This window comes from Vombatus ursinus, unplaced genomic scaffold, assembly GCF_900497805.2.
Source record: "Vombatus ursinus unplaced genomic scaffold, bare-nosed wombat genome assembly UNPS02000582.1, whole genome shotgun sequence".
Lineage (NCBI taxonomy): Eukaryota > Metazoa > Chordata > Mammalia > Diprotodontia > Vombatidae > Vombatus > Vombatus ursinus.
In genome coordinates this window covers 21,177,670-21,189,699 of record NW_020940360.1, presented here as the reverse complement: position 1 = coordinate 21,189,699, position 12,030 = coordinate 21,177,670, and the positions used below count along the sequence as shown (strand labels likewise).

Sequence of the window (12,030 nt, the reverse complement as noted above, 5' to 3'; positions counted from 1 at the left end):
GATGAAGAGTTTCCTATCCCTTGGCAGAGAGGTAATTGGCAAATATACAGAATGAGATACACAGTTTTGGACTTGGCCAGTATGGGAATTTGTTTTCACTTGACTGCTTATAAGTTACAGGGGGTTTGACTTTCTTTTACTGGGGAGTGGAGTGGGAGGTGGGAGGAGAAAAACATGCTTAATAATTGGAAAAAAACTGATTTAAAATTAAAAAAAAATCTTGCCTCAGACACTTACTAGGTATGCAGTCCTGGGCAAAGTCACTTGCCCTATCTCATGCCCTATCTCAGGCTGGGTTAGTATTGATGAGGATGGGAGCTAGACCCCCGACAAGGAAAAACCCTGGACTTTCCCACAGGGCCTAATCTCTGGTGGTCCCCTGTGGCTATAATCCCATCAACTGGCCTTTCATTGTGGCTATGTCCAATCTCTGTTACCCTTAACCTAGACTGGCCCTCCATTGTCTTACCTCCCCATGGGCCACCCCCACCCCCATTTCCCACCCTAAATCCTACCTAGGCTCCATTCTTCCTTGGCCACTCCTGGAGTTCTATTACCTCATAGACTACTTGGCCACTCCTAGACCTCTCCCATAGTCTTTCTGTAGATAAGGTCCATTTTGTCTTCATTAAGATGCTGGGATTCCTAAAATCTAGCCACTACTTGGATTTTCACAATCTAGCCAATAGCTCACAGACTCTCAGATTCCTTAAAAGTCTAGCTAATATGGTGAATCTTCAATAAACCTTGTTTTTGGCTGAAAGAAGGCTTGGATGGAATTCTTTCTGGCAAGACCCACATGTTGTGATTTTGGGATTCCAGGATCCCTAATCTCTAGACCTTATCAGTATGATAAATGAATCTATCTTCCAGGGTTATTGTGAGGATCAAATAAGATAACATATGAAAACTGCTTTATCAATTTTAAAGGGCTGTATAAATTGTTTTTCTTTCTTTTTTGGGAGGGAGAATGGGAAAGAGAAAAATACTTGGGTTTTTTTTTTAAATCCAATTAAAACAAAACAAAATAAAATAAGAAACTATAAAGGCAGTTCCAAAAACTTACAAAATAACTATTGAGGTAAATAAAATAACAGCAATCAACCCTCTTCTGAGAAATAATGAAACAAAACTAGAAAGTCACAAAATTATTTTAAATGCAGTGTAAAATAACTTATGGATAAAAATCTCTCTGCTTTTCTAGTGAGGTGCTCTCAGAGAGACATTTTGTAAGACTTCTTTGTTTTTGCCTTGTAGTATACTAGTGCCAACTCTTTCAACTAAGATCAGGAGTGTATCACTGTTTTTCCTGAAAGAAGACGACTCTGTGTAAAATCTTATTTAATAACAAGGTCTTCAGACTGACTATACAAGGTTAGAGAAGTGATCCTCTGAACTTCTCACTCTCGTTAGGACTTTCTCAGTGCCCTATCACCAAGATCATAACGTCAAGGGTCAAACGAATATAGATTTAAATCTAGAAGGGAATTTAGAGGCCACTGAATCTAACCTCCTCATTTTCCAGATGAGCAAACTGAGGCTGGGAGAATTTAAGTGACTTAAGTGGCAGAGTAGAAGTCACACTTTCAACAATAACAGCCATTAAGATATCCAAACCTATCCTACAAAGGTGTAACAATATTATCATGTTCTGGGGACAAATATTGTGGCAAACATAGCACCAGAATTATTCCCCCAATTTCAGAGGCAGCATAATGCAATGGAGTCACAGGAGCTGGGTTTAAATCCTACCCTCTGATCTTAATTTCCTGTGTGACCTTCGGTAAGGTACCTAACTTCCCATGGCCTCAATTTCTTCATCTGGAAAATGAGAGATTTAGATTAGGCAGGCTCTGAGGACTTTGCTCACTCTAGATCAGTGGTTCTAATTTTATTCTTTTTACTCATTTTTGTTGTTTGGTCATTTCAGTTGTGTCCAACTCTTTGTGATCCCATTTGGGGTTTTCTTGGCAAAGATAATGGAGAGATTTGTCATTTTCTTCTCCAGCTCATTTTACAGATGAGGAAACTGAGGCAAATAGGGTTAAGTGATTTGCCCAGGGTCATATAGCTAATAAGTATCTGAGGGCACATTTGAACTCAGGAAGATGAGTCTTCCTGACTCCAGATCTGGCGCTCTATCTACTGTGTTGCCTAGCTGGCCCTTTTTATTCATGGTATAGCACTATTCTTTGCTGTAAGGAATTGTATCACACAGAACTTTTAAGCTGACAACTCATACATATGCATGTGATTGCAAGATTCATACAATTCCTGGGAAACTAGGTCCTACAGGCCATTCAATACAATTCCACGCACACCACATACTCTTTGAAAACCACTGCTCTCCATCTCTGATCCTATGGCAGAATACTCTTGTAATTAACACATCCATTTATATACATAATACACATATATGTTATTTATATATATTGTACATATATTTGCATATGTGTAAATATTCACATATATGTATATATGGTGTGTGTATCTGAATAAAACATTTTATTGGAGTGAGAGGCAAGGTTTCATAGTTAATTATTTCCCTGCACGTGCACACGCACACCCAGGTTTATGGCTTCCTATAAACACCTGTCCTACAAACATTTCTGGGTGAAAAACACTTGCTTTTCAAAATTGGAATTAAATTTCAAAACAGTAAAGGTAACTAGAATATTTTATATTTCAGGTCCCTTCAACTAACCTCTTATGTTGATCATCCATCCATGGGTTAGAGATGAACTTGGGCTCTCAAAATCTGTATAAGATGGAAAGCTCTGGAAAGTTCTGTCAACTAGAAAGAGTTAGGTCCAACAATAGACTGTGGGTTTATTTTCCAAAAGTCAGTCTGGCCAAATTGCTGTAATGTTGGTCACAGTGAGAATGAAATAATCATATCAAACACACCCTATTAATGTGTGTAAAGATTGTGATCTAGGTTGGGAATACCAAAACTGGTATAATCATGGATCTTTGAAGGACTGAATGCTATTGAAGATGAAATGCCAGCTTTTTCACAGCTGGGTTGCCATCCAGCCTTTGTAGGCAAAAATGACTAATGGGTCCAAATAGATAATTATGACATATTTTAAAATTTGGACCAATCAAAGTTCAACTTAATTCAACAAATATTTATTAAGCACCTATGAACAAGGTCAAAAAACCTCCTTGCACTTTGTTAATTATAAAATAAATGTTCAGAGGATAAAGGCTTCTCATTTGCTGAACTCATTGGGAACACAAACAAAATTCAGGGAAATATCTACTCCTATGGCATGTAAGCACGAGTGTGCACATGCTCATGCGTGTGTGTGTGTTTGTATTCTGTTAATTTCTTTGGTGGCAATGAAATAAAATGAAATTTAAAAAGCTTCTGTTCTTAATCCAGCTATAGGTCCAAAACTCACAAAAATTCTTGTACTAATATAGCTGGAAACTATTTTAGAATTCACCTAGTTCAAAGTCCTTATTTTATAGGAAAATGAGGTACAGAGAAACTAAGACTTGCCCAAGCTTACACAAAAGATCAGTGACCAAGTAAGCCAGTGTTAGTACACAGGATTACTGATGCACAATCCTGTGGTCTTTCTATCACACCATCCTGTTTCTTGATTGTGTCCAAGAAGCTCTAAATACCTATTGAGAGGAAACCTGGTGCTCTTCCTTAAACACTAATGCTTCTAACCCAACTGCTTAATAAAGATTCTTCTTTGGAGAAGTTCAGCAAAATTCTAACCTTCCCACTTCTGAGTAACTTTAATTGACAATGTGTACAGGAAAATGTCACTGTTGAATGAATGGGAAGATGGATGGATGAAAGAATGAATGAACAAGCAATTATTAAGAGTCTTCTAAGTTCTAGGTGCCAGGGACAGAAATACAGAAGTGAAACAGTCCCTCCCTAAAGGAACTTGCATTCTCCAACACATCTGGGGGAGTAGGTGCCATGGAAGGAAGGTTTTTTGTTTTATTTCTTTTTCTTCTGGGAATTCACATGAATTTTGAGTGGCGCCATAGGGTAGTTGATTATCAGACCCATTCTAGTAGCAATGGTAAGAAAAACAAAACAAAACAAAACACAGTGAACTTGGGGTGGGGTGGGGGAATCACTTGCTTAGTATTTACAAATACCTCACACAATTCAAAATCTGGGAAAAGAAGAAATACTTTCCTACTTCCTTATCTTATCACTGACCTCTCTGGCCTGAGAGTATGAGGCAGGATACCTAAGAGAGTACTCAGCATAGGTGTTGCTTTAAGGACCCTGAAGGCTCTAAGGGTCTATGCTTACTATATCACTTGTGGGCATTATTTTGGGAAATTGTGGTCACTACTGTTTTTCTATATGGAATAAAAATTTCTAGGACTACATGTGATTGATCTAATTGTGTGACAGTCTCATCATCAGTTTGGAGCAGACAAGAATGTTTTAGGGCCAAGATATTGATATCTGCCCACTGGAAGAGCCACACACCATAATCGCCAATTTCAGTGCTTTAACTCTGGCTATTTACCTATGCCTGGAATCTATCTCATCCTTGTTTTCACCTTATAGAATTCCTTAATTCTCTCAAGATGCTCAATCATCACCTTCTATATGAAGCCTTTCTTGATCTTCCCATGTGTTTAGTGGGTTCCTTTAAACACTTTGTTTTTAATATCTATGTATGTATTTTATATGCATATATATATGTATATATATATACTTATCCACATACACATTGTTTCCCTTTATAGATTATAAACTCAAAATCAGATACTATTTTATTTTCCCCCCTCTATATCTCCAGTGCCTAGCATCATGCCTGGTGCATAATAAATGTTTAATAAATGCTTGTTGACTGATTTACAGGAAAAGGAGGTTAAGAGGTACTTATTGATGGCACACTACAGATAAGAGCTGTGCAAATTCTAGTTCAAGGATTTTTTTTTTCCTAATTACATTTGCTACTTGCCTCTCTTGTCTCTCTCAAGTATATTGACATCAAAACTCAATTATTAAAAATATGGAGGATTCACCCTCTAACTACACCCAAAATTAGAATTGCTATTCTGGATAGATATATATCTGGATGGATATATATCTGTCATAAAGGAATCACTTAAACATTAAGTTAAAAAGGTCACTATGGAGAATTTAAGACATAATCTATGATAAGTAGCCACGAGGTTGAATTTTCACATTAAGGAAATCAGTAATAAAGAAAGTTTCATTTGCATTGGCAAAATAACAATTCATTATTTAATGAAACAACTAAAATGGAAATAAGGGAAACACAAAACATTGAACTTAAACTCTTGAGTTTCTCTGAATTTAGGCTGTTTAAGTTGGACTGAAGTGTTTAGCACTGTGGGTCTGCCAAAAGGAAGAGACATAAAGTACTTTTGTTAGTGACTGCTGATGATAGATACTTGAATTCACATTGTACCCTTGCCTATAAGTGGCAGTAATATGTCATTTCCTTTTAGCATGGTAGTTATTCTCTTGACTATGTACACAGATATACTGAATGAATGAATTAAAAAAAGCATTCATTAAGTGCTTCCTATGTGCAAAGCACTATTCCCCTTCCTTCTAGTACTGGGAATACAAAACAGAAAAACAAGATAACGTAATTGAATCACAAATGTTAGAGCTGGGAAGGATCTTCTAGTCTAAATATCTCATTTTACAGATAAGAAAACTGAGGTCAGTGTCTCTTTATCTAACAGCTCCTTCTCTGTAGTCTACAAATTTGCTTATCACCTCCAATTGTAAAAAAAAAAATACAAAAACTCTCACTTAACCTTGCCAACTCCTCAAGCTATCATTTTATATCTTGTATGATGGAATGGAAAAAGCACTTGATTTTGAGTGAAGAGAACTGGGTTTGAATGCTGCCTCAGACACTTCCCAGCTTGGGTGATGATGGGAAATGTATTGTATCTCTTAATCTTAATTTCCTCATCTGTTAAAAAAAAAAAAAGGTCATGTTCATGACCTAGGTCTCAGGGTTGGTTTGAGAGAAAGGACCCTTGAGAAACTTAAAATGCCATAAAATGTGAATTTTATTATTCTTTCACTGTCAATTTCCTATAAAAAAGGTGGTACTCTCACTGCCTTTGCTTCCTCAACACCATGATGTCATGTTAGCTTCTTATAATCTGGCTTTCTACTCCACCACTCTACTGAAATTGCCCTCTCAAAGGTAATCAATAATGTCAGAACTGAAATTAATGAGCTTTTGAAATTGTTGACTAACCTCTTTTAGATACTTTCTGCTTTTGGCTTCCATGACAATGCTCTCACTAGGTTCTATCTGACAGATGTTCCCTTCTATTTCCTTTGCTGACTGATTATCTCCTACCTCCTAACCTATCTCTTGGGAGTTATCTCCCAGGGTTGTGTTGTGGGATCTCTTTTTTCTCTTCCCATTCTCCATTGGTTATCTCATTGGCTCTCATGGATTCAATGGTCATCTCTTTACAAATAGCATGTGTGTATGTATCTCAAAAATATATTTGCTGAATTCTAGCACCACAGTACCAGTTACCTGATTGACATCTCCATTTGAATGTCTTAGCAGTACCTCAAACTCAATGTGTCCAAAATGGAAAGGATCATCTTGCCTTATAAACCCATCTCTTCTACAAACTTCTCTATTTCAAATGCTTCTAATGAGGGTACCTCAATCCTACCATAGAGCCATCCTTGTCTTTTCCATTTTTTCACTTTCCACATCCTATCAGCTATCAAGTCCTGTGTACTCCCCATAATACCTCTTGATCTGTTCCTTTCCCTTCACTCATATGTCCACCAGACTCTCCTTATATTTTTCCAGGCTATTTTAACATACTCCTAAATGGTTTCCCTGCTGCCAGTCTCTTCCCTATCTTATCCACTGACCATACTGAAATAATTTTCTTAAGGAAGAGGTCTGAACATAGCATGTGTCTGCTTAGAAAGAAGTCTTTAAGCCCCACGCGGAGGGGGCCTCACTGTCTCCCTCCTCCAAGAGGGGAGCAGAGGGTCCCTTTGATTTTGGGGCTTTCTTTTACAATCCCCCAAAACCTGCAACTCCAGCCTCCCCTTTGACCACTCGAAGGCACAGAACGTCTGTGAGATGCCTGAGATGGAGCCTTTGGCTACTCTGCTTTCTCATGGTCACCATGCTCTGGTACCTCAACCTCCTCTCCTACACTGCGATTGAGAGCCTCAACTGGATGTATTCCTATGGATACAAGCCCATTAACCGTTCAGAATTTGCCTTTACAATGCAAGAGCAGGTGACTTGCTCAGACCTGTTCCTTGTCATTTTGGTGAGCTCATGCCCTGCGAATGTGAAAACCAAACAGGCCATTCGAGTTACTTGGGGTACAAAGAAGTCTTGGTGGGGACAAGAAGTCCTAACATACTTTTTATTAGGCCACCAAATGGAGCCAGAAGATAACATGTTAGCCTTATCTGTACAAGATGAAAGCATTTTTTACGGTGAAATAATCTGCCAAGATTTTATACACACGTACTATAACTTGACCTTAAAGACAATCATGACATTCAGATGGGTTATGGAGTTTTGTCCTACAGCCAAATACGTAATGAAGGCAGACTCTGATGTTTTTAGCAACACTGGACACTTAGTGAAATATCTTTTGACATACAACCAGTCTGAGAACTTTTTCATGGGCTACTCTCTCATAGAGAACTTTTCAAAAAAACATGTATTTCCTACCAAGAGTATCCTTTTAGGATGTTTCCACCATACTGCAGTGGCTTGGTTATGTGCTATCCCAGAGACTTGGTTCTTCAAATTTGTGAAATGATGGCACATGTTAAACCCATCGGATTTGAAGACGTTTATGTTAGGATCACCCTGAGCATCTTAAAAAATATCCAGGGGCAGCTAGGCAGTGGATAGAGTACCAGCCCTGAAGGCAGGAGGACCTGAGCTCAAATCTGGCCTCAGACCAAACACCTGACACTTACTAGCTGTATGACCCTGGGCGAGTCACTTAACCCCAATTACCTAAAAAAAAAAAGTGGACATCCACTTTTCCCAAATCCAATGACCACTTTTTTTTTTTTTTGGTACCAGATTAGATTTAATACCTACAATTCAAGCACTTGATTGCAGCCCATGGCTATTCTCCCAAGGTACTAATCCAGGATTGGCAGTTCATGCAAAAGGAAAGCAGCTGTTGACCCTCTGTTCTTCTCTGACCAAGTCAAAAGCCCATGAGGTTGAACTGAGAACTTGCCAATGGGGAGTCCTTTCAAAGGCAGTGTTTGTCCTGGTGCCCACTTCACTTTCCCTCATTCAGACCCCACCCTTCTTTGCAGTGGCTGCCTCCTGTGTCATTGTATTTTGTTTTTGAGGTTGGCAGTAGAAGAGAGCTATCGTGTAGTACTTTTCAAAAAAAAAAATCTTAGAAGGAAAATGGTAGATTTTGCCAATTACACAAAAAAGGCCTAAAGATTTGAACATGTCACAGGAAAATTTTACTAGTAGGGACTTAATAGAATTCTTTTATTTATAGTAGACTCATTTATTTAGGACTACTGGTAAAAATGGGTTTTTCTAAAAACAAAACAAAACAAAAAAACAAAACAACTTGATAATGAAAGTTAAAGAAGAGTGTTGCAGAGATGTGATACATGGATTAACCATTTTCATAGTTATAATACTCAACACTAATATTATACTGAATATAATTTAATTTATTTTCTTCATACAAAAGGCTTTCAGTATGGCCCCTGTAACAGACTAAGTCTAATTTCCAAAGACCATGCTCGCTTATTATGGGGAAGGACATCACCTGTGGGTGGCTGCCTAGTGATGACATTATTTTGGCCAGACATAGGAGGGGCAAGCATGGATGAACTGTGATGTCATTGCAGAGAATTAAGGTTAAGGTCTGATTAGTTTATAGAATCCTATACAACTCTCTAATTTTGCAAATGAGAATATGGAGTCCCAGAGAGATTTAAATGACTTACCCCATGCCAGAAGATATTTGAACTTTCCGTGTCCACTGGGTTATTATTATGGTCATCTGCTATTATATTGGTGGTAAAAACATGGGGTTTCATTCTTTCAGGTTTTTACATTTAAATTCTGGATAGACTTGGTACCCTTTTTGGGTTGGAATGCTTCTCAATCAACTCTTCATGGTGTACACTTTAATGACGGGAGATGGACAACTGTAGAATAACCCTTTGGGACTAGAGAATGTGAAAACTTGAGGGCAGGTATGGTTTCCTTTTTGCCCTTGCCTCCCCACAGCCTAGCATGGTACCTGGCCCATGCTAAGTGCTTAGAAAATGCTAATTGGGTGTTATAACATATTGAAGGCCAGGGAGATTTGGACTGCAGAAAACATTTGTTCATATGTAGAGGTGCTGATATGGAAAGACCTAAATGATATATCTTGTTTCTGGAGACAGTTACTTTGCGTTTTTTTTTTTATTTTATTTTTAAAAAAATATTTTATTACATGTACCAACAGCGACTAGAAAGGGCTAACAAAGTTTTTGCAAATAGGTAAGTGACTTGCTTTAGTAAAAACACATATGTTTACAGGCAGATGAACTAATGATCAATGGTTATTTCTAAAGTGCTTGATCAGATAATGAAAATTATCTCACCCTTAGTGGCAAAATTAGACAAAATGTTGTATATACTGTCCAATATGGTCTCTGTACTGGATATTTTGGCTTAATTATTTTGCTTCCTGGCACATAGTAGGAGCTTAATAAATGCTTATGTCTTTTCTTCCTTCTTCACAAAAAAAAATCTTCAAAATGATAAATGCTGGAGAAGATATGGGAAAATTGGAATACTAATGCATTGTTGGTGGTGTTGTGAACTGATCCAACCATTCTGGAGAGCAATTTGGAACTATGCTCAAAGGGCTAATACCACTTCTAGGTCTGTACCCCAAAGAGATCATACAAATGGGAAAAGTACTCATGATGGAAAATGTTATCCACATCCAGGAAGAGAACTATGGAGTCTGAATGCAGATCAAAGCATATTATTTGCTCTCTCTTTTTTGTTTCTTCTTTCTCATGGTTTCTCTCATTGGTTCTAATTCTTCTTTATGACATGTCTAATGTAAAAATAGGTTTAATATAAATGTATATGTAGAGACTATATCAAATTGTACACTGTCATGGGGTGGGGAAAGGGGAGGCATGGGTAGAAAATTTGGAACTCAAAATCTTATGGAAGTGAATGTTGAAAATTAAAAATAAATAAATAAATTTTTAAAAAATAAAAAATGAGTAAGATTTGAATGAACAGACCAAAAAAACTGAAAAAGAAGAAAAAGAAGATATGGACTTCAAAAAAAAAAAAGAAAGAAGTCTTCATTAGTTCCTTCTTGCCTTTAGGAAAGAAAGCAAACTCTTCAGCTTGACTTTCAAATCCCTCCACATTCTACTCCCAAATTCCTTTCCAAGCTTAATTTGTATTATTTTCTTTCACATGCACTACATTCCCACCATATGGGATGAAAACATCAAATTCCATCTCCAGGCCATGTACTTTTGCATGTCATCCTCCATGCTTAGTATGCACATACTGTTCTAATCTGAGTCTTTAATTTCATTCAAAGCTCGGGTCTGGTGCCACTTTCTCTATTCAGCCTTTCCAGTGTCTTCTCTTTAAGAGCATGGACAGTCTTATTTTTGTCTTTTTATCCTCAGGATCTATCAAAGGACCTTGTACTCTGCAAGCATCAAATGCTTGCTGAATTTAAGTAAATGACTTGGTCAAGCTCACACAGCTCATTAGTGGTAGAGTCCTAGACTAGAACTTGTGTCGAGTACTTTTCACATGTTAAATGCATTGGGTCCATGCTTATTTTTTTCAAAGACCTTTTCAAGATCAACACTTAGTGAATGAACTAAAGGAGTCTTCCTAGTGGCCTGGGAATAGTTAGTGCCTTTTCCTTGTAGGGCAATGTTGGGAGAGGTTTTGTTGCTCTCCAAAAGACTGAGAAAAAAACATAAAGTATAAGTTATCCATGGGATCCCTCTTCTGATGATGGTTTCCATAGAAGGCTGCTATGCTTATAGGAAAAAACAACTCTGAAAGATGTTAAAACTCGAATCAGTGCAATGATAAGCCACCAGTTTAAAAGAATGAAGCTGAAACATGCCACTCACTTGCCACTAGAAAGGTGAATTTAAGATCTAGAAAGAGACATGTTTTCAGACGTGGCTAATAATTTGTTTTGCTGGGCTATGAAGATATGTATGAAGGAATTTTGTTTTTCTTTATTTTATTTTAATTTGTTAGTGGGAAGAGCAGATTGATAGAAAAATGCTTATTACTTGAAAGATTAAAAAAAATCCAATAAAAAAGATTATTCTGAAAAAGCTGCACAGTGCATGCATAGGAGATGCTTAATATGCAAGTACACATCAAATGAAATTAATTGTTATGTCCAGATCTTCTGTTCTAAGTAGTACTCCATGGCACTCATAATCAAGCTCTTTCAACTTTAACATAATCCAGTAATCCAAGGGCTCTGAGAATTGGATTATAGAAAGGGTTTCAGTGACATTACAAAGTTAGGAAAAGATCTATTCTAACTTTCATTCTTCTTAGATATGACCAAGTAATGACAGGTACCTATCAAATAAAGTTCTTCCTATCAGCATCTATCTGGCCCTTTCTGAACATTCTTTACCTCAGTCCCATTGTCTGGCCCAGCCATAGTTGATTCCCTATTCTAGTTCCCATTCCCCATTTTTGTTCCATAGACTGTCAGGTATAGTTTAGTTTCAGCTCTCTAGTGAGAATTGTTTCGCTTTGCCCTGAGGTCTATTAAATGGGGTAGGTAAGGAGTTAATGGAGTCATATAACCAGTCTATCCAGTTCTCTCTTATTTCTGATTCATTCCTGCCTGTCACTTCCTAAAATATTGCTTCATGATTCCAGCTTGTTGAACTTTGTTGATGCTTGAAATTTGATTATGACCTTAAATGATGAGATTTTGCTTTGTTTAATAGCAATAATGATGATGATGACAATGATACACTTA

The 12,030-nt window shown here is 37.3% G+C and overlaps 1 protein-coding gene across 1 annotated transcript in view; it reads left to right on the top strand.

Moving 5' to 3' along the window:
* Window positions 1–8,355, top strand: part of LOC114037506 (UDP-GalNAc:beta-1,3-N-acetylgalactosaminyltransferase 1-like) — a 35,466-nt gene extending 27,111 nt beyond the window's left edge. Inside the window, 3 exon segments of the mRNA XM_027854416.1 lie at window positions 7,064–7,690; window positions 7,693–7,887; window positions 8,135–8,355. Coding sequence (XP_027710217.1) covers window positions 7,064–7,690; window positions 7,693–7,887; window positions 8,135–8,355 — 1,043 coding nt within the window.
* The last annotated feature ends 3,675 nt before the right edge of the window (window positions 8,356–12,030 follow it).